Raw genomic sequence first — 21,919 nt, 5'->3', positions numbered from 1 at the left:
CTACAGTTTAAAATTTGTAATATCTGTGCTGTCTGTACTTTAAACATATTCTATGCAATCTAAACGTTACAGACTTCACGCAGTTTCTATTTGCGGAGTGAAATTTCCTATGCAGTTTCTTGCTTGTAATCTCATGAGGTTATCTATTTATTGCTGTATTACAGTTAACTGTTTATTTATGTACTTGCAGCTGCGCCCCTAGCATGTAGAGGCACTGTATATGTTGTGATAGGGAGGGATAGAATAATAGCTTAAAACCATCCCGAGACTTAAATCCAAAACTAAAAACCATCCTGGACCTATGAGTAGGTTCCCTAAGATTTTGAATTCAATTGGTTTATTAGATGTTAAAATCTATAGCTTCAGACAAAACAAACTTACTACTTTATAAAAGAGGATATCACTTTTTAAAAGTTCCTTAAAATAAAGTAACACAGATGATATTTTCACAAGAAAATAGAACATGTATTTTTATCACTAATTAAAGAATTAATGTATTTTTAACTCAATATCACGTAGGACTGATAAAATTCATGTACACATAGAAACACGTACTCATACACACACACACACGACACACACCCAAAACACACACACACAAAATGTCTTTTGATGATGTAAGAAAAGAGCTTGAGCGAGATATTAGTTTTTCTAGCTTAGTCTGTGTGTTAGTTTTTTTTTGTGCATCCCTGGGATGTCAAAATATAAACGATTTTGTATGCTACTTAGATGCTGCGACCTTAGCCTCTAAGACCTTTTAATTTTTTGCTATTGTAATGAAGTGCAAGGACAAAACAAAAACACATAAAGCATATAATGATAAAGTTTATTTTTGTCTAAAGCTAAAGATCTCGGAAATGACTAGTTTTGCTTTTCAGAAAATCTCTGTAATATGTCTTGAATTGGTTAAGGATTGTTACCTTAACCCCACTTCTCTCTCACCTCTAGAGACAAAGGACAAAGCAGGTAGTTTTCTAAAGTTGATGGCGCTGCGGCTAGGAAGGTAAGGGTGCCGAGCGCCGCGGCCAGAGGTCATAGGGAGGTATAAAATTTTCAAATTTGAAAAAAATATTTCTAAGAGGATAATACCAAGTTGATATAACATTTTGTTACTACTTTTAAATATCTACCGATCTATTTAAAGCTGCTTTGGACACAATTGTCTTTGTTAAGAAATGAATATGTTGACACCCGTGTTTGTGTGTACGTCAAGCAGACGTTCTAGTCGTGATAAATATGCAATTTTATTCAAGAAGCGAGTTACAAAAAAAGGGTTTGTCTTGTGATTTTTAAATAAATTTTCAAGAAAATTTAGATTTAAACTTGCGTTTTTTTGCATTGAGTAGAAAATGAAAAACTAACCCTAAACAAGGTTCTTATCCCTACAGGAAGCTCTTATCTAATGGTACCTTTACCCTGCTTTCCTAAACCTTACATAACATAAACTACAACAGCTTAACTAATAAGTATTTACTGTTCTAGTCGTGATAAATATGCAATTTTATTCAAGAAGCGAGTTACAAAAAAAGGGTTTGTCTTGTGATTTTTAAATAAATTTTCAAGAAAATTTAGATTTAAACTTGCGTTTTTTTGCATTGAGTAGAAAATGAAAAACTAACCCTAAACAAGGTTCTTATCCCTACAGGAAGCTCTTATCTAATGGTACCTTTACCCTGCTTTCCTAAACCTTACATAACATAAACTACAACAGCTTAACTAATAAGTATTTACTGTGAAAAATCAGAAAAGGGACTATGAGTTTGAGTATGGGGGTTAAGGTAAGTTATTAAAGACAAGGAATTTTTTGTAACAATCCTTATAATAAAGTAAAAGGATGTTTGTAAGTTTTTTTGTCTGTTTCCTGTGTGACTGTCTGTTCTGATCGGGTTCTCCTTAACAGAGTAGCTTCTCACAGGTCCCGGGAAGGTTTATTACTATTTTTGGGGAGGGTACCACCACAATCCCAATAATCGCCCCTTAGAAAAAAATCCCCCCCCCAAAAAAAAGAAAAAATATAATTTTTTTAAAAACTAAAAATAAAAATGGGGTTGTTGGGTTGACGCCCCCCCCCCCTCCCCCCAAACACTCCCAAAAAATTTTTTTTTACTTTTTTCAAAAAATTTTAAATTTAGGAAATGGGTTATGGAATTCAACTCCCCCCTCCTCGGGTGCTCCTAGAGGCCTCTAGGGGGCGTAGACGCTAGTAAAAGATTAAAGTATTAACAATAGATTTTCATACAAATTTTCTTGACAAGTTCCTATGCATGTATTGTATAAAGTATACACCAATAATAAGATTGGCATGGTGCCAATTCAATAATAAACGAAGAATAGATGGCTATAGGCGCGTGCATAGGGGTGGATAAAAGAAAAATTAACACCACCTTATGATATATTTGGGAGAGTGTACAGTAAAATACACTTCCTTCCCTTCCAGAAAATTCGGGATACTATTTTTCGTCTCGCCCGACGAAGTAATAATACTTTCCTTGCACAATCCTGTGCATGCCTGAATTGATATTTGACTGTTGCTACCTAACCTACTTGCATATCTAATACAATACATTATTGCATCACCCCCCACCCCCTCTGAATAAAGGGTTGTTTAATATGTAATTTACACCAAAAGATGCGTATTAGTGTTTATGAAACAGTTGACTGCAGGTCGAGAAATGAATGATACAATCACTGATTCCTGGGACATTTACGCTTTGTTGGAGGGCTAGGGAAATTTGGAGGGGTAGGAGTAAAATACACCCCTCCTCCATCATCACCCTATGAGCAAAATTTACATTGGTGGTTCGGGTGAATAATTATCCGCTCTGGATTTCTTTTGGGTGCATAATTTTTGCGTATTAAATGCCTTAATTCCCCTAATTTGTAAAAACTATTGGCTTTGCATGTTTAGAACCGGTTTGCATCCATCCGAAGAACCTAGTAATAGTGTCTAACTTTTTATCTTTGTGACGTAACAAAAATCCATCACTTTTTTAAGGGTTTCCTTTTCCACCTCCCCTCTCATCCTTCGATTTTTGTTACGTCACAAAGATAAAAAGTTAGACACTATTACTAGGTTCCCATCCGAATTTAATAATCAAAATTGAGAGATAACTAAATGTTACAAATAAAATTTTAAAGCTTTTAAGATTGTTAGAATTAATTTTTTTCTTCAGTTAACCAAAAATATAAAAACAAATAAGAATAACAAATAATGTATTTTAAAAAGTAAAAATGATAAACTTGACTTTATAAAATCATGTTTTATTATATCACAAATTATATAAAACTACAGAAAATAATAATATAGAGTACAATTCATCTAGTTAATCAAATAGGTATTATTTTTTCAACTTAACTTTTTGTTTTGCATATTTTGATAAAACTTAGGCACGGTTGAATTCATTTTTTAACAGTTTTTTGTCAATTAAAGGCAGTGACTTAATCTTTCGATAGGCAGTTTTTGTATCTTTAGCTTATCTGGCAGTTATTATCTATAAATATTATCTAACAAAGAAGAAACAAAGCTTAAATGATAAAATTTCAAAGGGGTTTATAGTCAGACTTTTTTTGACTAGCACTTTTTACAATCATTTTAAGAATTTACGTAAAATGGCAGTTAACTGACTTTAATGATATTTTTTCCTAATTAACTAATTTTCTTAAAAACTTAAAGCATTTATAAAAATATTTATCTAGGTAAAAGGTGAAATGTTTTCCTTAAAATCACATAAGAGTGGTATTTATTTATTTATCTAAACTTGTTTTGGGATTTACTTAATTTTGTAAAGTTTCTTTTTACGTGATTTAAGTTCACATTTTACCCCTATATTTTAAAAGGCAAAGTTTACATAATTGTATAGCATGTAATTTTCTGATAAATAGATGAAGAATAATTAATTTTTGTTGGTTTTTCTGCTTCCTCTGTTAAAACCAATATGTTGCTCTCCTTCTGCAACCTAAAACAAACAAGAACGATGAGGTCGCATTGCCAAATAATGCGAAGCTGTTATATAAATATAAGTATGTGTGGTATTCGGCAACCGTGAGCCATGCCTATGGCAACCCTGACCTGGGTTCGGGGAAGGGCCGAGGGCCCTCCCCCGAGTCCTGGGGAAGGGGTCTGCCGACCCCCTCCCTATGCCTAAAATTAATGATAGATTCTGACAGCCTTATTATGGTTAAGCTGTATTGTTAATTCCCCCCACCCTTTCCAGGGATGGGGGATCATTATTGCCCAAACTGACTATTGTATATGTATTATATTGATTCTGTTTATGATTACTTATTCCTATCTGTGTATTTATTGTTTGTTGTATATAACTTTAGTAAACCTTAGACCCTGAATAAAGGAACAACTGAATAGACTCTGTTTATTATTTAGTGATTGCTAGAGAAGCGTAGCTTCTCTATAGTATAGGTGTCCACGTCTGTTCGCACTGCCGTAGTCATTTGAACTCTGGTGTCTGCCATTAAACCTAGGCGGATACCACAACTTTTGGTGACAGCTGTGTGAGATTACGGCAAACCACAAGTGTAGAGCAGACGCGTAGCTGAGGCTAAGGTACTCCCAGCAGTGAAACTGGCAAAACTGACACAAGCAACCTGAATTACCCACCCTGGATAGCAAGGTCTAACTCTGTATCCGGCAGTTGTGGAAGCGAAACCTAGCGAAAGACCACTAAGTGTGGCGGAACCCGAGCTGCGGAGAGTAGCGAAATCGGACGAGAGACTGCGGAGAGCAGCGAAACTTGACGGAGAACCGCGAGAAGCGTCGACATCTAACGGAGAATCGAGCGCTCAAGGGCTGAAACAGGCCTGCGGACGGGCTGAAACAGGCCAAATAAGTGCAAACGGCTGAAAATAGGCCAACATTTACTGCAAGAGATAGCAGGATCCGAACCAGCGGCGCTGCAGGAAGGGACATTCCCTGCCGCCACCAGCCGGATTCGGATACACGGCGCTGCAGGACGGGACATTCCCTGCCGCCGACAGGCTGAAACAAGCCAAATAGCTGCGAGCTGCGAGCGAAAATACGAGTGTAGTGTACCAAGCAGAAGAAAAACTACGTTAACTCCAAGTATCCTGAGAGGCTACAGCGCAGCCACCCATCTAGAAAAACAGATATTATATCACATTTTAGGGATTACCACCCTAGTGTGAAGGCTGAACAATAGATTTATGAGCAAGGCTTGGTAAACAAATTTGTTGTGTATTGTGATAAAGCTAAAAATAGAACAGGCTTGGTAAGCAAATTTGTTGTGTATTGTGATAAAGCCAAAAATAGAACCTAGATGTAATATAACAATGCATTGATAAACAATCTAACCCCCCAAGCCTTCAGCACAACAAATACACCCCTTATCCCAACGGAAGGGGAGGGGCCCACCATCAATTGAAGCAAATACAATTGAGGTGACATAACAATAAGCTCAGGATTAAGGAAAAGGCACAATTACCTCACCACACAGTTACTTCAAACCTACAGCACCCCCCCCTCCCCATAGGGGGGAACGGACGGTTTTACCCCGTCCCCTCACGCGCTCCCTTCCCTTCCTACCCTACCCTTCCTACCCACACTTGAATAAGTCCGCCCACGGTGTGGAGATAGCGACCGGGAGAACAGAGCGCCATTTACGGGTCGCGCAGCAGAGCGTGGGACGCACAAAAAATTCAACGGACGAATAAGACAAAGCGGACCAATGAGAGAGCGGATTGAGGGATAGGTGCGCGTTTTACCTGTGTGCGCGAATCTGACGGCGCGTAAGCGCGTTGCAAGGAAAGGATATTTCACGCACACACACACACACAGGAGCGGAGCTACTCCATAGCATCCAACAGAGATATTTTTAGAAAAAAAAAGACTTGCAAGCTCCTCCCTCCTATCTATAGTGTGATAAGGAAAACCAAATCAGTTCCTGACAGCAGTTCAGACCCTCAACAACTATCTACACCTACCAGCCTACTCTACAACTCAGAAACTAGTGACAAGTACTTTAGGTACACCTAATTTAAATCTTTGTAGTTAAACTACCAACCTAGTGATAAACAGTGTTGGCTGCTAGGCTAGAAAGCCTCAAGTGTAAACCATTTATAGTATTGACTTAAAACTTCGTGTCCCGCCGCTGAACCTTTGACCCGATGGAGCAGCCACAAGCGCCAGGAGGCGACCAGCTCCAAGGATGGCTCCAGGATGATCCCCAGCCGGCTCCAGCCGAGTACCGCAAGCTGATGCTGAGTAACCTGCCGGAGTATCGAGGACCGCCCAAGCAATCCTGGAATTCCCACATCCGGAGACTCGAAATGTCATGGGCGGCTTACTGTGTGCCCCCCCATGACACACTAAACCGCCGCAACGCCCTTTTACTATCCCTGGCGGGGCAAGCGGCGGAGATGGCCTCTCATCTGTTTGGCGAGGCAGGCCAAGCCTTGACATACGAACAAGTCAAGGCCGAGTGTGAAATGTTATTTCATCCAGCCTATGAATCTCAGACCCTGAAGCAAGCCTTCAGAGATTATAGGCAACACTCGACAGAACCTATACAAGCATACATATCCACAAAGTGTGCATTGTATAGGGAGGCCTATAGCCACGAGGACCTTGAGTTATTGATAGACGAATTAAATCGTGGCATTCGTAACGCTAATGTGAAACGTGAAATGATGGGTCATGAGATCGCCTCGGTACCTGAGTACACGAGGCGAGCCATGTTTACCGTCACAATGATCACCAAGCAGCTGAAGGAGGGTGTGTGCCTAGTGGACACCACCGACGGGCTCACGGGATCAGCCAGCGTCCAGTTGCCCCAATATGATGAGTCAGAGCCAATGGAGATTGGCGCCTTGGCTCCGGGTCTCCACCAGATGGGGAAGGTCGCCCCAGATGACAAGATTCCAGGCCGCTGCTATCGCTGCCATGGGAAAGGCCACCGAGTCCGAGACTGTCCTACGCCTATGGAGGTCAGCCTAGAAGAGAGACGCACCCAGCCACGCCGTGACCGTCCTGCCAAATGTGACCGTTGCCATTACGCAGGCCATACGGCGGCCGAGTGCAAGGCTGACTGGGACCAGGTAGCCGGCCGGAGACGCGTCGCTGACAAGGGCGCTCCCTCAGGAAAGCCCAGCAGAGTAGCCAACATGGAAGGGAGCGCGCCCCCAGCAACACTCCAGCAAGCAGCCGCCCCCAACGCAGCGGGCAGAGCCAAAGGAATGCCGCAGTTTGGAACCGTCCCAGCTAGGATCAACGTGCTGGGAGGAGCGGCTGAACCCAACCGGGTTGGCCTGGGCTTCAGCCTCAATCACTTGGGACCGGAGTTTGTGCAGCCCACCAACATTGCAGAGCCAGAAGTCCTGAGGCCTCAACCCTTCAGCCTCAACATGATGGGGCCTGCCAGACCGAGTCTACCCAGCAAGAGTGGAGGGGCGCTACCCAGCGCCACTGAGACGGTGTACGGGGAGGCCCTGGCGGCCGCTGAGCGAGAGAGGCAAGAGGCGCTAGCCAGCGCATCGGAGTCGATGTATGGGGCGCCATCCGGCGCCGCCACCTGGGAAGGACGAGAGGTGCGCCCCCGCACCCCCAAGCTGATGTCTGGGGCGGCAACCGCCGCCGCCACCTGCGATGACTGGGGGGTGCTATCCAGCGCCCCCACCCTGGTGCCTGGGGCGACAACCGTCGCCGCCACCGAGATACCTGGATCCTGGAACGAGCCAGCAGCCCCAGAGGGAGGGGTGACATCCGTCACCCCCAGTCAGCCAGCGCCACCAGTCAGCAGGGAGGGTCCAGCTATCCATCAGCCAGCGCCACCAGCCCGTAGGGAGAGCCCAGCCATACACCATCCAGCGCCCCCTGCCAGCCGAGGGAACCCAGCTGCCCACCATTCCCAACTGAGCCAGGATAAGTTAAATTTGACAAATGTATTGTATCCAAAGTATTGTAACCCTCCAGCCTTGCCTGTGCCTCCCGCACCAGAGGCTGGAGAGATTGAAATTTGGGATTATAAGGACTTGCCTGTGCCACATGCACCTGAGTTCCTAGGGCAGGGGAGGGATGTAATACAGGGCGAGCCTGTGCCACACGCACTCCAGCCCCATGCCACTGGGCATGCCATGGACAAGGGAAGGGACCCCTTGGGGCTAGGGGAGCCGACACCCAGGCAGGCGCCAGTCGCCTGTCAGTCTGTCATTGGGGAGGGTATCGGGATGCCCCGGCACCCAAAGATAACGCTCAATGGAAATTTATATCTAGCCAGGAGCAGCCTAGCAGTGTCCAGCCCCAAGAAGCAGCCGTGGCCCGAGCCGAGGATCCCCAGATGCGTGCGCGAGGTCGATGGCTGTCTGGTAGATTCTCACACTGGTGGATGGTTCTGTGGGGCCTACTGCTCGCAGCCGTGTGGCCTACAACTAGCTATGTCCTGGTAGGGTGGGATTGTGCCAACCCCACCCATGTCACAGCCTACAACAATGAGAAGATGTGTAGCACGGAGCCGCTACACCAGGAGGTGCCCTTGGGCCATGAGATACATGTCCTGCAGCAAGTCAAGATTAGGGAAACAACGGGATATAGCTGTCAACTCACCGTGTCCCAGTGGACATTTAAGTGTGGAGTATGGGGCCACCTCAAGGTGACCTCGGTCCCCACCCTCATACGGCCAACCAAGATTGATCCAGAAACGTGCTGAGACCTGGCCAGGAACCGAGTCTACAGGAGCCAGGCAAGACCCAGCCATTGACGTTTCAGCTGAACCATCCCCTGTTCTTCACCCTCGATATGGTGGGCGCTTTGGTCAACAGCCCCGAGGGGGTGGGTTGTGAAGGGGAGGACGTCCATTTCGAGGGCCAGCTGTACCGCAATGAATTAGTGCTCCAGGAGCGACGGCTGCTGGTCAAGGAAGAGACCTACGTAGTCGAGAATGGACAGGTGGAGTCCCAGTCGGACCACCTGACCCTAGAGTGTCCCCATTCCGAGCTGTCCTGCATCACTGGAGAGGCCACCTACGTGTGGGACCACCTGGGGAGGGATTGCCCCTTGAGGCTGATCTGCAGCCTCCAGCCCAGCCTGGTGATGGATGCGTTTCTGGTTGACCATCAAGCCCAATTCTTCATCAACATGACTACCCCCACCTCAATAGTGAACTGCGACTTTGAGGCCCATGCCACCAACCACCCAGCATTGTTCGTGGCAGCCGACCCGGCCGCGGCAGCGCTGCCCAGAGTATCGGCCAGGGACGTGGATGTCCCCCTGCAGGCCCAGATACATGCAGGTTACATCGGATTTACCCTGGAAACTCGAATGAGAAGCACCGCAGCAGAAGAAGTAGCGGCCAATTGCTGGAAGCTCCAGCAACTAGACCCGGCCCATCCGGTGCGTGTCCAGGGGAGCACGTTCTCTGTGTTGAGGGGAGATGTATTGCTCCAGCTTACCTGCCAACGCAATAAATATGTTGTCAGGGAGAGCAATGAATGTTGGGACAAGGTGCCGGTGGAGCCCACAGGATTTGTAGATGCCGTGACAAAGGTGTATAGCGGCCACGCCACCAAAATTCCCTGCTCCTCCACCTACCCCCTAACTGTACACGCTGAGGAAGGATGGATAGAGCTAACCCCAGCACCTAAGAAGAGGCCACCCCCGCTGGATACACCCAAGCAGCTGCTGACAGAGCCCTTGGATGACTTCAGTTCGGGAGGCTTGTATTCGCAGGCTGAGCTGAACGACTGGCAGCAGCTGCTAGCGTTCCCAGCGTATAAGGCCGCCATGCTGACCGGCCTGTCGTATGGCTCATGAGTTCAGCAAGGTAGCTGTTCAGCCACCGGAGACCATGGGATCGTGTCCTACGATATTGACCGACTGGCGGAGGAAGGAGAAGCTACCCTGGATGTCTGGGCTGGGTTCAGACAGGCTATTCACGAGTGGGGAGATGGCGCAGCCATACTGTGTCTGCTGTTGTTGATCCTCAAGCTGCTGGGAGACTTAACCATCATTTCCCTGGCAGCCGCACAAGGAGGTGTACGGGCCGCCATGAACGCGATGTCACAAGTATTCCTGTACCACCCAACCTTGTATCGCAAGGCCTTGGCCAGAGCCAGGCTCACCCATGCCAAGTCCCGGGATTTTTCAGTAGACTGGGATGCCATTCCTATCGGTCGGGAAGCAGCCGAGGAAATGGTATCCATGCAATCAGCCGATAGCGGGAATGACCGCCCAGGCAGGCCTGGGCCACACTCTGGAAAGCCCCGCGGCCCCTTGGGAGGCCAGGCTGTCGCTCAGACGGTCAACCTGGTAGCCAGTGCCCCAGCCGCTGCCAACAACAACCAGAATGCCCCGTTACTGACCGGCCCCGCAGCGGCTGTGCCCCACGCCAACCTGACACCTGCTGGTGCCGAGCTACGTGTCCAACAAAAGCCAGCCTCTACCTTCTATCCCACGTTGGGGGCCCATCAGCCCTGAAAATCACCACTAGGATTCCATTGAATCATTATCGCTTGTATATAAATTAGCCCTAAGGAGCGGGCCGAAGGCCTCAACCACTGTCGGAAGTCTGGCAGGGAAACCCACTCCCAGCCTTCCGAGGGGAGAGTTGTGGTATTCGGCAACCGTGAGCCATGCCTATGGCAACCCTGACCTGGGTTCGGGGAAGGGCCGAGGGCCCTCCCCCGAGTCCTGGGGAAGGGGTCTGCCGACCCCCTCCCTATGCCTAAAATTAATGATAGATTCTGACAGCCTTATTATGGTTAAGCTGTATTGTTAATTCCCCCCACCCTTTCCAGGGATGGGGGATCATTATTGCCCAAACTATTGTATATGTATTATATTGATTCTGTTTATGATTACTTATTCCTATCTGTGTATTTATTGTTTGTTGTATATAACTTTAGTAAACCTTAGACCCTGAATAAAGGAACAACTGAATAGACTCTGTTTATTATTTAGTGATTGCTAGAGAAGCGTAGCTTCTCTATAGTATAGGTGTCCACGTCTGTTCGCACTGCCGTAGTCATTTGAACTCTGGTGTCTGCCATTAAACCTAGGCGGATACCACATATGTAGTCATAATGTTATTAGGATAACAATAATATCGGTTATATGTCAGTTAGGATCAACTTTAAATATAGTCAGCAAATTTATGTAAATGATGTTATTTCATTTGCAGTATGGCTTTGAAATCGATTAATATCCACTGGATTAGAACCGGTTCTCAGCCCAGTACTTCGGCCCCTCAAAACTAATTAAACTGGTTTGAATTTTAATATCCAAGAAAAGCTGTATATAATACGATAGGATAAATAACTCTTCTAGATTTTATTCTTGGAATGGTTTGAGGCTTTTTTCTGTTCTTCCGTTCCTCTCAAATTACATAGCCCCTAGCTGCTAGTTTACGAAAAAGTAAACAAAAAATACCTTAGGGAATGCCCTGAACGCGAAGGCGCACTGCACCTTGCACACGTGGTCCTGCAGGATGTCCTTCTGGGAGAAGGTCTGTGCCAGGTGGAAACAGTTTTCTATCTTGAGACTCTGGCACACGGGTCCCTCCTTGGTACAGGTACACATGGTACACGGCGAGATACGCTCAGCATCACCTAGAAAAAATTATAAAGAATATTATTTTAAAAATCACGGAACCTTGAAAGCTCAAATATTTTACGTTGTGACTTACAGACAAGCCCATTATATAGTAAAAGACAACTAAACTTTTAATTAAATCGTACCTTCGCATAACCTAATTATGAAGTTTTTGGGCAACTCATAAACTGTCATTTGGAACAGAAGTATATCAATATAAATAGTTTTTTTTATACATCTAAGATGACTTCTAGTTTTGCAACATATTCGAATTAATTTGGGGTGGGGGTGTATTGTCAATAGCTTAAACCATCACAGGACTAGTAAATATATTCCTTGAAAAGCACACTCTTATCGGTTCAGCAGTTAACAGGATCTTAAAGGACAAAAGAACTGAGATGAACTGTTACATAGTTACATAGTGTTTCGAATATTTGATCACTTACCAATATCAATTTGAGTGCTGCCAACATTACATTTCAATCTTTCTTTCCATAAATCCAAATTAATGCTGGGCACTAGAAGTATTTATATTTACAACATGCTGTATTTTTTAAGTTAATATTTTAGATACCTTTAAATCTATTTCATTTTATGCTTTAAAAATGGAATTATCATTACTTGGATCTTACACCAGATTTTCAAGTTCTCTTATAAAATAAAACTAACAAAAACGATTTCCCTCCATCCCCTATTTTAACCCCATCTCCTACCCTCCTTCTAGATAAAGTTACTGACCAATAAATGAGAGGAGAAATAGCAAACTAAATTTATATATAACAGTTTTCCCCTGTCATAATATGTAGTATAATCTACATCCATTGATTTTAAAGTCACGGACAGTCTAATATCAAACGCTTTGCTCATATCAAACTTTAAGTATAGAAGGATAAGCATTTCAATTCGTCTCAAATGCCTACAACCCTTGAATGGGGCACTGGACTTTAAATTATTCTTTAAAGATACGTTCTCTAATTCGTTAAAAAATCTATAAACTTGTATTAAATCTTAATTCAGTGGTAAACTAACGGTATCCAATCTGCTAGAAAATCCCTTTTTAAATTGGACGGATTTTCTGTTTAAAGAAAAAAAAAGAGTTAAAAGAAATGGTCAGCCAATTATCAAACGCTTTGCTTATATCAAACTGAAAATTTAAATTCGTTTCAAATTACAAAAACCCGTGAAGTGTACATTGGACGACAGTATAAGGTTCTGTCATTCGTTGGTCTAAATATTTTTATTAAATCTTGACTTATTGGTAAACTAACAGTATCCAGAATTAGTCTGCTATAAATTTGGGTTATTTTGTCTAATTAACCATCTAGATTAATAAATGTATTGTAATATATATATTCCTGAAGAGCAAGGTACTCTGGGATTGAGGAAAGGATCTGGCACATCAAACATGGCACGCTGGATTGAGGTTATCTAAAATCAACAATTAATTTTTTTATAATCAAAGCAACTTTATCGCAAGCAAAACGAAATAATATTTTTTATATTATTTGTAAGATTGGCGTGTTTAAGGGGGTAGTCAAATTTTGTAGCCCTGCCTTCTCCTTTTTTTCCCCCACAAGGTTCATATTCCCTAGTATAACCCTGTGCACGCCACTGTCAAAAAAAACATATATTCCACAAACTTATTCGAAAGAAACTTTTATAAAAGTAATAATATATCTGTTCTGTTTTACAGCGAAGCCTCTAATAGTCTCAAGGAAGGTAAATAACAATTTTGTGGGAATGTAACTTTTGCCCTTTGGAAAAAATGTACCTCCACTACCTTCCCCTCCTAAGATAATTGTAGCATGACTATAAGACGGTCTAAGTAAATTATATACTGGATACTTATAGGTTTTGGAAATAATAAAAAAAATAATTTTAGCTGACCTTATCACAATTATCGCAAACAATCTTGGCCAGACTTGTCTTTCTTATTTCTGCCAGCTGTGCCTCTGTGAACCTGGTTAGCGGGTTCGAGCCCTCGTACCAGAACCTGTCACATTTCCGCAGGTTTCGGAACTGGATTCCTGCATGTAGAAATTTGTGATACTCAATTGTAGTCGCAAGTTTTTTTGCAAGCTACACAAAGTTTTGCTTTAGCCGTTAATAAGTCAAAAATCTGCATCATGTTAAAATTATATACAAAAAAGAAAATAATAAAAAGCTGGTAAAAGTGCCTCCTAAAAAAGGGGACAAATGTTACAACGTTTGGTCAAACTATTCCGATTGACGTCGTTTTAGAAGGTAATATGACGTCACTAATCTGTAAATCCAGTTTTATCCATAAAAAACTTTAAGAAGAATTTCATTAACTTTGTGGAAAAAGTTGATTTAAATTTTTTTTAAGGTTTACGTGTTATATAGAATGTAAAAATGTATATAATGTATGATAAATCAATTTTACAAAGCATCAAACTTTGAAGAGGTGAATCCTTATAAATCAATATTTAAAGCTTTGCAGCCTTATTCAAAGAAATAAGGATTAGAGCATCCATAAAAGCGAAGCTCTGAAATCAAATGATAGAAAGGGCTATTTTAACCTAAAAAAATTTATAATCCAACCATCGTTAGTCAATCAACATTCATTAGTAAAAGAGATTTTTTTATTAAGAGAATAATTAACAAACAAACTAAAAACTATCTCCCCCTCCTATATTTTCAATTTATTTTAAAAAGAGGGGATTTATATGCTCGCTAGTTGCTTTGAAAGGAAGTACCCTTGTAACAAAATATATGTTTGCCATACTAACCTATTACACAAGCAAATGTAGGACCAACAAGGCCACCATGTAGAGGAGTTTCACTCAGTCCACCTAAAATAAAGGAAAGGTTTTGAAATTATGTCGACATAAAACGATATGTCAACACAATGGAACAAGGTTTACCTGGGATCTAAAGCGATAAGACATTGGCCGATAAATTGCTGTACATCCATAAAAACGTGCACAAAAGAACCCCTTATGTAGATTATAATCAGTAGTTGATACGTTTGAACACTCATTTTAATGAACCAACTAATCAAAATTCTATATAAGTACCCAAAATTTTGACTTAACGAATGAGATAACTTTGCTATAAAACATTGGGGACTATTGTAAAAAACAGTTCAATGTCCCCTCCCTCCCACCCTCCCTGGTCTAAACTAGTGCCAAGTAGTATTTTATTACTTGTCTGTATGCGCTAATTACATTTGGCACTCTAGACGTATAGTAGAAATTCACTAGATGGAACGTGAAGGGTAGATATACATCCCCAATGATGATAAATCACACCCTCTGTAGTTTTAAATAATTGGTTAAAAAGTTTGGAAACTACTAGTTTTGAAACAAACCAATATAATTTTTTTTTTTTTTAAACGAATAAGATAAAGTGATTAAAATACTTATGCTACTAGTCTAATTTACAGTCCACTGTCCCCTCCCTCCGTAACTATCATCCCCCCCCCACCCCCCCAAAAAAAAGCCAAACAGCAAAATGTCTATTCTGATTGGTCAGTCGAAACTTTGTCTTTTTTATACACTTTCTACAGACAGAGTTAAATGGGAGAGATAGATAGATAGACATAGTGAGAGACTTAGAATTACAATATAAACAAGGATGACAACATTTATGAGTAGCGAAGTGCAAAATAAAAATATGCATGGAACAAATGAACAAAGTAAGTAAAGAGCAGATGCTCAGCTGTAATTAAAAGAGAATATGCTAAAAAAAATCAACGAAACCTTTAAAAAGGTGTTTATGACGTGCACCGACTGACAGACGGACGACGGATAAAACAATTAAAGAATATTGCACATATTTCATAGGAATATTCACTTAAAATTAACAGTAGCTGAATGACGCACTGAAAGGCGGACGGACAGACATATAAAGTAAATTTTGGAGTAGCTTCATTACTAAAAAGAAAATCATTATCCATTTATAAAACTTTATAAGCATGATCGAGTATAATACATAAAACATGGACATTCGAATAACCATACCTGTAAATAAATCAATATCATCAACATGAGCATAAGTTCTCCTTAATCTCTCAATGACAGGTGGAGCTATTTCTCTGGACATACCATCAAAGCTGTCAGCCTTCGTCAGGTTGCATATAGCCCTGAAATTTATTAAAGATATTACATATTTTTTTGTCGAAGGGGCCGAAGAGCCAACAAAACAGGGATTAATTAAAGGATTTTCATTATATTTTTTGATGAAAATAGGTTACTATACGAAAAGACCTCTATATATTTTGTTTGCAGTAAGGAGCAGATCCAGTTTTATTCCTGCGGTAATTAACCGGATATGTCATATACTACCACTGCATTTTCTGGATTTCATGGCCTTTCTTTAAAAACTCTTAAATTGAATTAATTGCCCATTGTCTCCTCCCTTACTCCCTGAAAATTCCACTATCAAAAATGATATAAGAGTTCTTTGAATAAAAAAAATAGTATTGTTATTACAGTATGTTGAGGAATTTTCCTTTATTATTATATGAACAAGAATGATGAAAACTATTATAGCATAGCTAGCTAATAAATTAAATAATAATCTATTATTTGAATAAAGAGAATAGTATTGTTATTACAGTATGTTGAGGAATTTTCCTTTATTATTATATGAACAAGAATGATGATTCTTATTTATCGCATTATATTATAAACAGCGGATTATGAAAAATTATAAGACAAAAATAGCATTAATAATAATCGAATTATTTTTATTTTAATATTCGTGGAAAACTGTCTATAATACAATGCTATAAATAACTATCATTATTCCGAATATCCATTAAGTTTAAATTAATAACTCATTATTAAAGAGGAATTGAGCATAGGAATGTCCTAAAGCAATTCTAAAACTTAAATTAAGAAACAGAATTGGTAAAACTTCACATGAGCTATATACGGTTTCCCCTAAAAACCTTACTACTTTATTTTATATTATTATATGTATAAACACAGTTTATTTCTTTAACTTTTATTGATGGAATACATATGTTTCTCTATAAAAATAGATCATCAGTTCCAATTAAGATGTATAAAATAAGAGTTAAAAAAATATATGTCCTTGCATTTGAATCCGTTTAAAAGACGAAACAAGAAAGAAGTGTTAGAAAATTATACCCCCTGCGGGGTTTAAAGGTTTCCCGGTTCACCCCCGCCACGTGCTAAATTAACTCTGATGAATTGAGCCATACTGATTAGCCCTAAATGGGCGAAACACTGTGTCTATGGATACTTTATTTTATAGAAAAGATTTAAGATAAACGTAATTCATAGAGAAGGTTTGCTGTATGACAATTCTTTCCAACTGTGTCGCGACCTATAGACCTTAAATAAAGAAAAGTTTTTCTTTCAAATATAAAATAAAAGAACGAGACTTCAAAGAAAAGAAATCGTTTTTTTCTACAAATCTTTTTTTGTATTCAAAATTAAATTCTTTACTTACTTAATAATATTAAATAGATATACATACATACTGGTTCACCAATTTTAAGAACCAAGGGAACCATCTCAATAGGGGGAGAAATTTGTCATTTTTTTTTTTTTTTGAGGGGATGGGAATATCCTCTCCCATGTTTTTTCTTGGGTAAAAATACATAAAAGAGGGTAATTACCCTATTACCCCCTTTATGTACATTTTTTGGGTGAAATGAAAAAGATTTACCTGAATTTTAAAACTACTTAAACCATGGTGCGAATTCCCCCTCTTTTTTGTACGTCCAGGCGACATAATAAAACCTGTTACCTGTAATGATTATAACCAGGCAGTCCATGATCTCTGCCACGCTGAATGTTGAGGGCTGCCAGGTCGAGGCCAGAGTAGGGAGTCTCCTTCTCCTCAAACAGATGGTTGGTCACCTCGTGGGTGATGAACTGGTCCAGAGTTTCCATGGAGGTAGTAGACACACCACGGATGAGGTCATCCAACATACCTGTACACAATAAATGACAATAAAAGGATGTTTTTTTTCTAAGGAAGCTCAAGCCTCAATACGTGGTGTAATTTAATTTTGGGGTGTGGGGTCAACATTCCTTCACCCCCCCCCCCCTTTAGACGACCTTGGCATTTTCCATAAGTAAAAAAATGATAATAGTTATTTCTCGCATCGTATTATAAACGGCTTTCCGCGGATATAGAATGTACAATTATAAGATTAAAACCAGTTTTTTTTGCCCCGAGGTGCCGAAGGCACGGGCTAAAAAATGGTTTAAATCTTATGATTGTACATTTTTATATTCGTAGAAAGCTGGATATAATACGACGATGCTAGACATAGTTTTTTTCCGTATGGATGAGAACCGGTTCCTATCCACCGGATTCGAATGAATGCGAGAAAATCTTTTAAATATGATTTTAAAAAAGGCATACTGGTGTTTTTAGTGCTCTATTGGCACTTTTACGAAGACCTACGAATAATGTAACTTTACCTGGTTCATAAAGTTTATCCGGATTGAAGAACATGTCGCTGAGTTTCAGGTCCCGCCCTGTTTCTGAGAAATCTCCGCCCATTCTTTTAAAGTTCGGCTTCAACAAGCTGTGACCAAACCTAAAGATTTTGTTTAGAATTAAAAGTTTTAGAAAATATGTTAAATAAAACACGGAGGATAATATAGACATAACACAGACGTCCAAGGGTTGTGGTAATTGGGTGATTTCCCCCTTTAACTTTAAAACCCTTAAAATATACATTAAATTACATCCATAAAAACTTGGAAAACCCTAATTTTACTCCTTTAAAACAAAAGACCTGGACTTTCCTGATACATAAGTAAAACTTAATAGCTAAAGTTCCCGGCAGCCTCCATATTTTTTCATTAAACTTTAAGTAATTTATTTTAAAATTTTAAAAATCTTCCAAGAAAATTCAAAAGTACTCAAAATAAAATAGTAAAGTTCATCAATTATGAAATTAAAATTGTTTTAATCTTGATTACTGAAAATCATTAATTGTCTCTATTTACTTAAATTACTTTCATTTTCTTAAAAAAAAATCTTTTGAGTTAAATCTTTATATCAAAGCTACTTCAAATTCTTGATATTTTTGTCTGTTCGGCAGATGATTGCTCAAAATTATTAGAAATAATGTCATATGCACAGATTTATTGACAAAACTTGCTAAAAAAAGATTTTAAAGATTTATTTTTTCCTATCATTTACTAGTTGCTCTTTAGCCACTAGGGGAGGTCAGGAAAATAGCCTAACACCACCCAAAGATATTTATAAAGCTTCCCTGAAAAGTACAATCAATTCAAACTAACAAAAACCTTACTACATTATATTAAAGGATACTCAACTATTTCTTTATAATAAAATTAAGGAAAATGTCCTATTTCATGATATTTCACATACTAATGAAAATGGCTCTTTTTACATTTCATATCAAAATTAAAATTCTTTGTAATATTTTTCATAAAAATATATTAATTTGATTTCTAAGATTTTAATTAAAGGAACTATGTATATGTAACCAGCTAGGATAATATCGTTCAATAATAATAGAAAATCTCTTGTTTTTGAAATTTTACAAAACTCTATCTACAATTTATGTAACAGATCAAAAATTTACAATTATAATGATTTTAGTATACTTTATCTACTAGCTGCTCTGCCCCTAGGAGGGAGGGGGGTGAATCGAACCCCCACCAACCTTTTTTCTTTTCTAGGGGGTGATTTTTCTTGGGATGGTTTTGGTATCCTTCCCCTAAGTAAGTAAAACCTTTCCATGACATATGAAAAGCTACACTGCAAAGGAGAACCATATCGGCCCATCGGTTAGCGAGATCCCTCGGTACACACACCCACAGACAGACAGACACAGATCCTGCTACTTTTATAAAAGGCTTATTAAAATTTACCTGAACGCCGCTGTAGCAAATTCATTCAGAATTGTCGGATTACAGGATTCATCATAGCCCCTGAATTATCATGGTTATGAATTCTAAGAGTTTTCAAATTTGGTATCAAAGGGATAAGACAATAGACGGAAGTTTATGTATAGTATTCATATTTATGAAAAGAAAACTACAACTTTATAGATTGAGATTATTGTTGGATAAGTTTAGGCACTCTTAGTTTGTACTAACCAATCAAGATGCAACAAAAGTCCCAAGATTTTTAAAGCACACAAATGTTGAGTAACACACTGTAATTTATAGTCATATTCAATGCACAATTAGGACTTCCAGACAAAGGTCGTGCAAAGTCAAAGAGTTGGTTGCCTGGTGGGTGTTGCTTAACCTAATACCCTGTGTGCTTGGACAGAAAAGTAGATATCAGTTATCCTGGGTTGTTGGAGTTGACGTTACAGTGTCATGGAAAGCAGCCTCGCCTGTATGAGGTAAGTGATAGGTAAACAATAATGTCATGTGCCTGATATGCATACTATACCTGTAATAACCTTCTGGTTGGAGGTTGAGTTCGTACAGGTTGACCGCATTCCAGCCCAACACTCGCGGAATAAATTCATTCCAGGTTACGTGCTGTTGAACAGCTGACGCGATTCTTCGTCCCTCCTACAATATGGTTCATTATATAGTTTATACTACAAAATAAAAATTACCCCCCCTCAAAAAAGTTTTTTTAAATTTTTTAAAAATCTTAATTTAAAAAAATGGGTTTTGGGATTCAACTCCCTCCTCCTCGAGTGCCCCTAGAGGCCTCTTGGGGGCGAAGTCGCTAGTATTAATATAAAACAATCATTATATTTACTGAATATGTCATAACGGATTAAACTTTACTATTTCATTGAAATTAAAAGCATATTGTTGCTGTGCTAGCTTTGGAAATATTTTCCTTGTTAAGATCATAATAAGTTTACCTGATATAATTTTTCATCCGACCATTGAGGATTCAGATTTGCTAATCTGTCTGCAATTCTAAATATAATATATTTTACGAAAATATCTTTTTTTCGACAGTGGATATCTTTCCCCGCCTCCCCCCATTTACCAACAATTTTATGATGCATTTTAAGGTTTTGTTCGGTAGGACAATGTAATAGAGGTAGAAATTTTTTGATGGGAGGAGGGAATCATTATATGACATATTGACGAATTATGGTAGTATATTAAATATTTTCATTTTCTATAAAATGATATTTCATTTGAAATGTATAAAATATATAAAATTATTTTGCTTGCAATGGACACTAATAATGTTATTGTACTGATAAAATATATCATATTGGTATAATCTTAGAGAATTTAAAATTAATTGTCTGTTTATTTTTATTTTTTAATTATTAAAAAACTCAATTTTTTTCTTATTTTATTATCGATCTAATAAAAATGGCCGCCTTACCTATTATGCTCTCTCATGAACAAAGTATGGATAGCGGTCAGCACAGGCTGTTCGCTGTTACGCGCATCCCCCGCCTCAAAGCACAGACCAGACTCTGACTTGCACTCGGAATTCTCCGCGGTTTGAGGCAACAAGTCCTTGCCAATACGCAGGCGGGTGGTGTTGAGGCGGCCGCCGAAGAATTGACGCAGCTCTCGCATCTCGCAAACGTCGGATCCGTAGACGTTGGAGGCGTCAGCAAAGGAGGTTATTTGGTTCATCTGCTCTCTGTTCAGGGTTGCCAAATTTAATTACATATAAATGATTTTAATCAACACTTTTGAAAATAGCTTATAAATGAACAGGAATTAGTTATATTTTAAACTGTTATAATGTAGTATTTTTACTCTGAAGCCAAATCTTAAATAATTCCAACAAAATTTAATTAATTTTATTATAAAGTTGGTAACCCTGCCTGAAGCCAAGCGTCAGCTGACCGGGCATAGAGCGGGTAAATCCAAGGCAGAAATCAAGTCCAGAAGTTATGTTAATCTAGAAAAATTTTTAGTTAGAGACAAAACAAAGTATCATATATGGACACAATAAAAACTGTCCCGAATTTGTATTAATTTTGAGGAACACGACTCCAGTGACGTCATATTTTTCTTTCCCGAAAAAGGGAAGGGGGGAAGAAAATCTCTTCAAAAGAGATGGGGAAAACCCCCTTTTCTCCCATCTCTTTTTTCTTCCCCCTTCCCTTTTTTTTCTTCCCCCCTTCCCTTTTTCGGGAAAGAAAAATATGACGTAACTGGAGCCTTGTTCCTCAAAATTAATACAAATTCGGGACAGTTTATTGTGTCCATATATGTCATCACAAAATAGGTAGCCAAAGTTTTTTTATTGCCGCTAAAATGAACCAAACATGTATGTACGTACCCCTTGTATAAAGACAACCAATAACACACTGGTATTTTGACAAGGAGACATGTGATTGGTTCATATTAGAGGCAGAATCAAAGGTCAGAATTATTTCATACCAATAGAGTTTCCAGGATAGAATGTCAAGTATAATTTTTAGCCCTATAATGC

At 39.8% G+C, this 21,919-nt stretch overlaps 2 protein-coding genes across 2 annotated transcripts in view; one reads left to right on the top strand and one right to left on the bottom strand.

Moving 5' to 3' along the window:
- Positions 1-3,198: 3,198 nt before the first annotated feature.
- The window catches only part of LOC145322575 (uncharacterized), an 85,267-nt gene continuing 66,546 nt past the window's right edge, over positions 3,199-21,919 (bottom strand). Inside the window, exons 31-44 of the mRNA XM_080164696.1 lie at positions 21,306-21,382; positions 20,852-21,118; positions 20,370-20,427; positions 19,940-20,064; positions 19,408-19,467; positions 17,980-18,098; positions 17,297-17,483; positions 15,538-15,659; positions 14,305-14,367; positions 13,442-13,581; positions 12,912-12,982; positions 12,001-12,074; positions 11,393-11,571; positions 3,199-3,956 (exon numbers count right to left, since the gene is read on the bottom strand). Coding sequence (XP_080020822.1) covers positions 3,894-3,956; positions 11,393-11,571; positions 12,001-12,074; positions 12,912-12,982; positions 13,442-13,581; positions 14,305-14,367; positions 15,538-15,659; positions 17,297-17,483; positions 17,980-18,098; positions 19,408-19,467; positions 19,940-20,064; positions 20,370-20,427; positions 20,852-21,118; positions 21,306-21,382 — 1,605 coding nt within the window. The 3' untranslated portion in view covers positions 3,199-3,893. The remainder of the gene's footprint in view (positions 3,957-11,392; positions 11,572-12,000; positions 12,075-12,911; positions 12,983-13,441; positions 13,582-14,304; positions 14,368-15,537; positions 15,660-17,296; positions 17,484-17,979; positions 18,099-19,407; positions 19,468-19,939; positions 20,065-20,369; positions 20,428-20,851; positions 21,119-21,305; positions 21,383-21,919) is intronic.
- On the top strand, positions 6,764-8,566 carry LOC145322574 (uncharacterized). The gene is made up of 2 exons (XM_080164695.1): positions 6,764-6,815; positions 6,871-8,566. Exon 2 carries the CDS (start codon positions 6,952-6,954, stop codon positions 8,413-8,415), a length of 1,464 nt encoding a protein of 487 aa, XP_080020821.1. The 5' UTR covers positions 6,764-6,815; positions 6,871-6,951; the 3' UTR covers positions 8,416-8,566.

Source organism: Acartia tonsa, chromosome 6, assembly GCF_053477335.1.
Source record: "Acartia tonsa isolate MP-2025a chromosome 6, ASM5347733v1, whole genome shotgun sequence".
Lineage (NCBI taxonomy): Eukaryota > Metazoa > Arthropoda > Copepoda > Calanoida > Acartiidae > Acartia > Acartia tonsa.
Note: the sequence above shows the minus strand (reverse complement) of the source record. Positions and strands in the feature narration are given on the sequence as shown.

Excerpts from the sequence above, each read along its gene's own strand:
- LOC145322574 (XM_080164695.1), top strand. The coding sequence starts at position 6,952 with ATGGAGGTCAGCCTAGAAGAGAGACGCACCCAGCCACGCCGTGACCGT.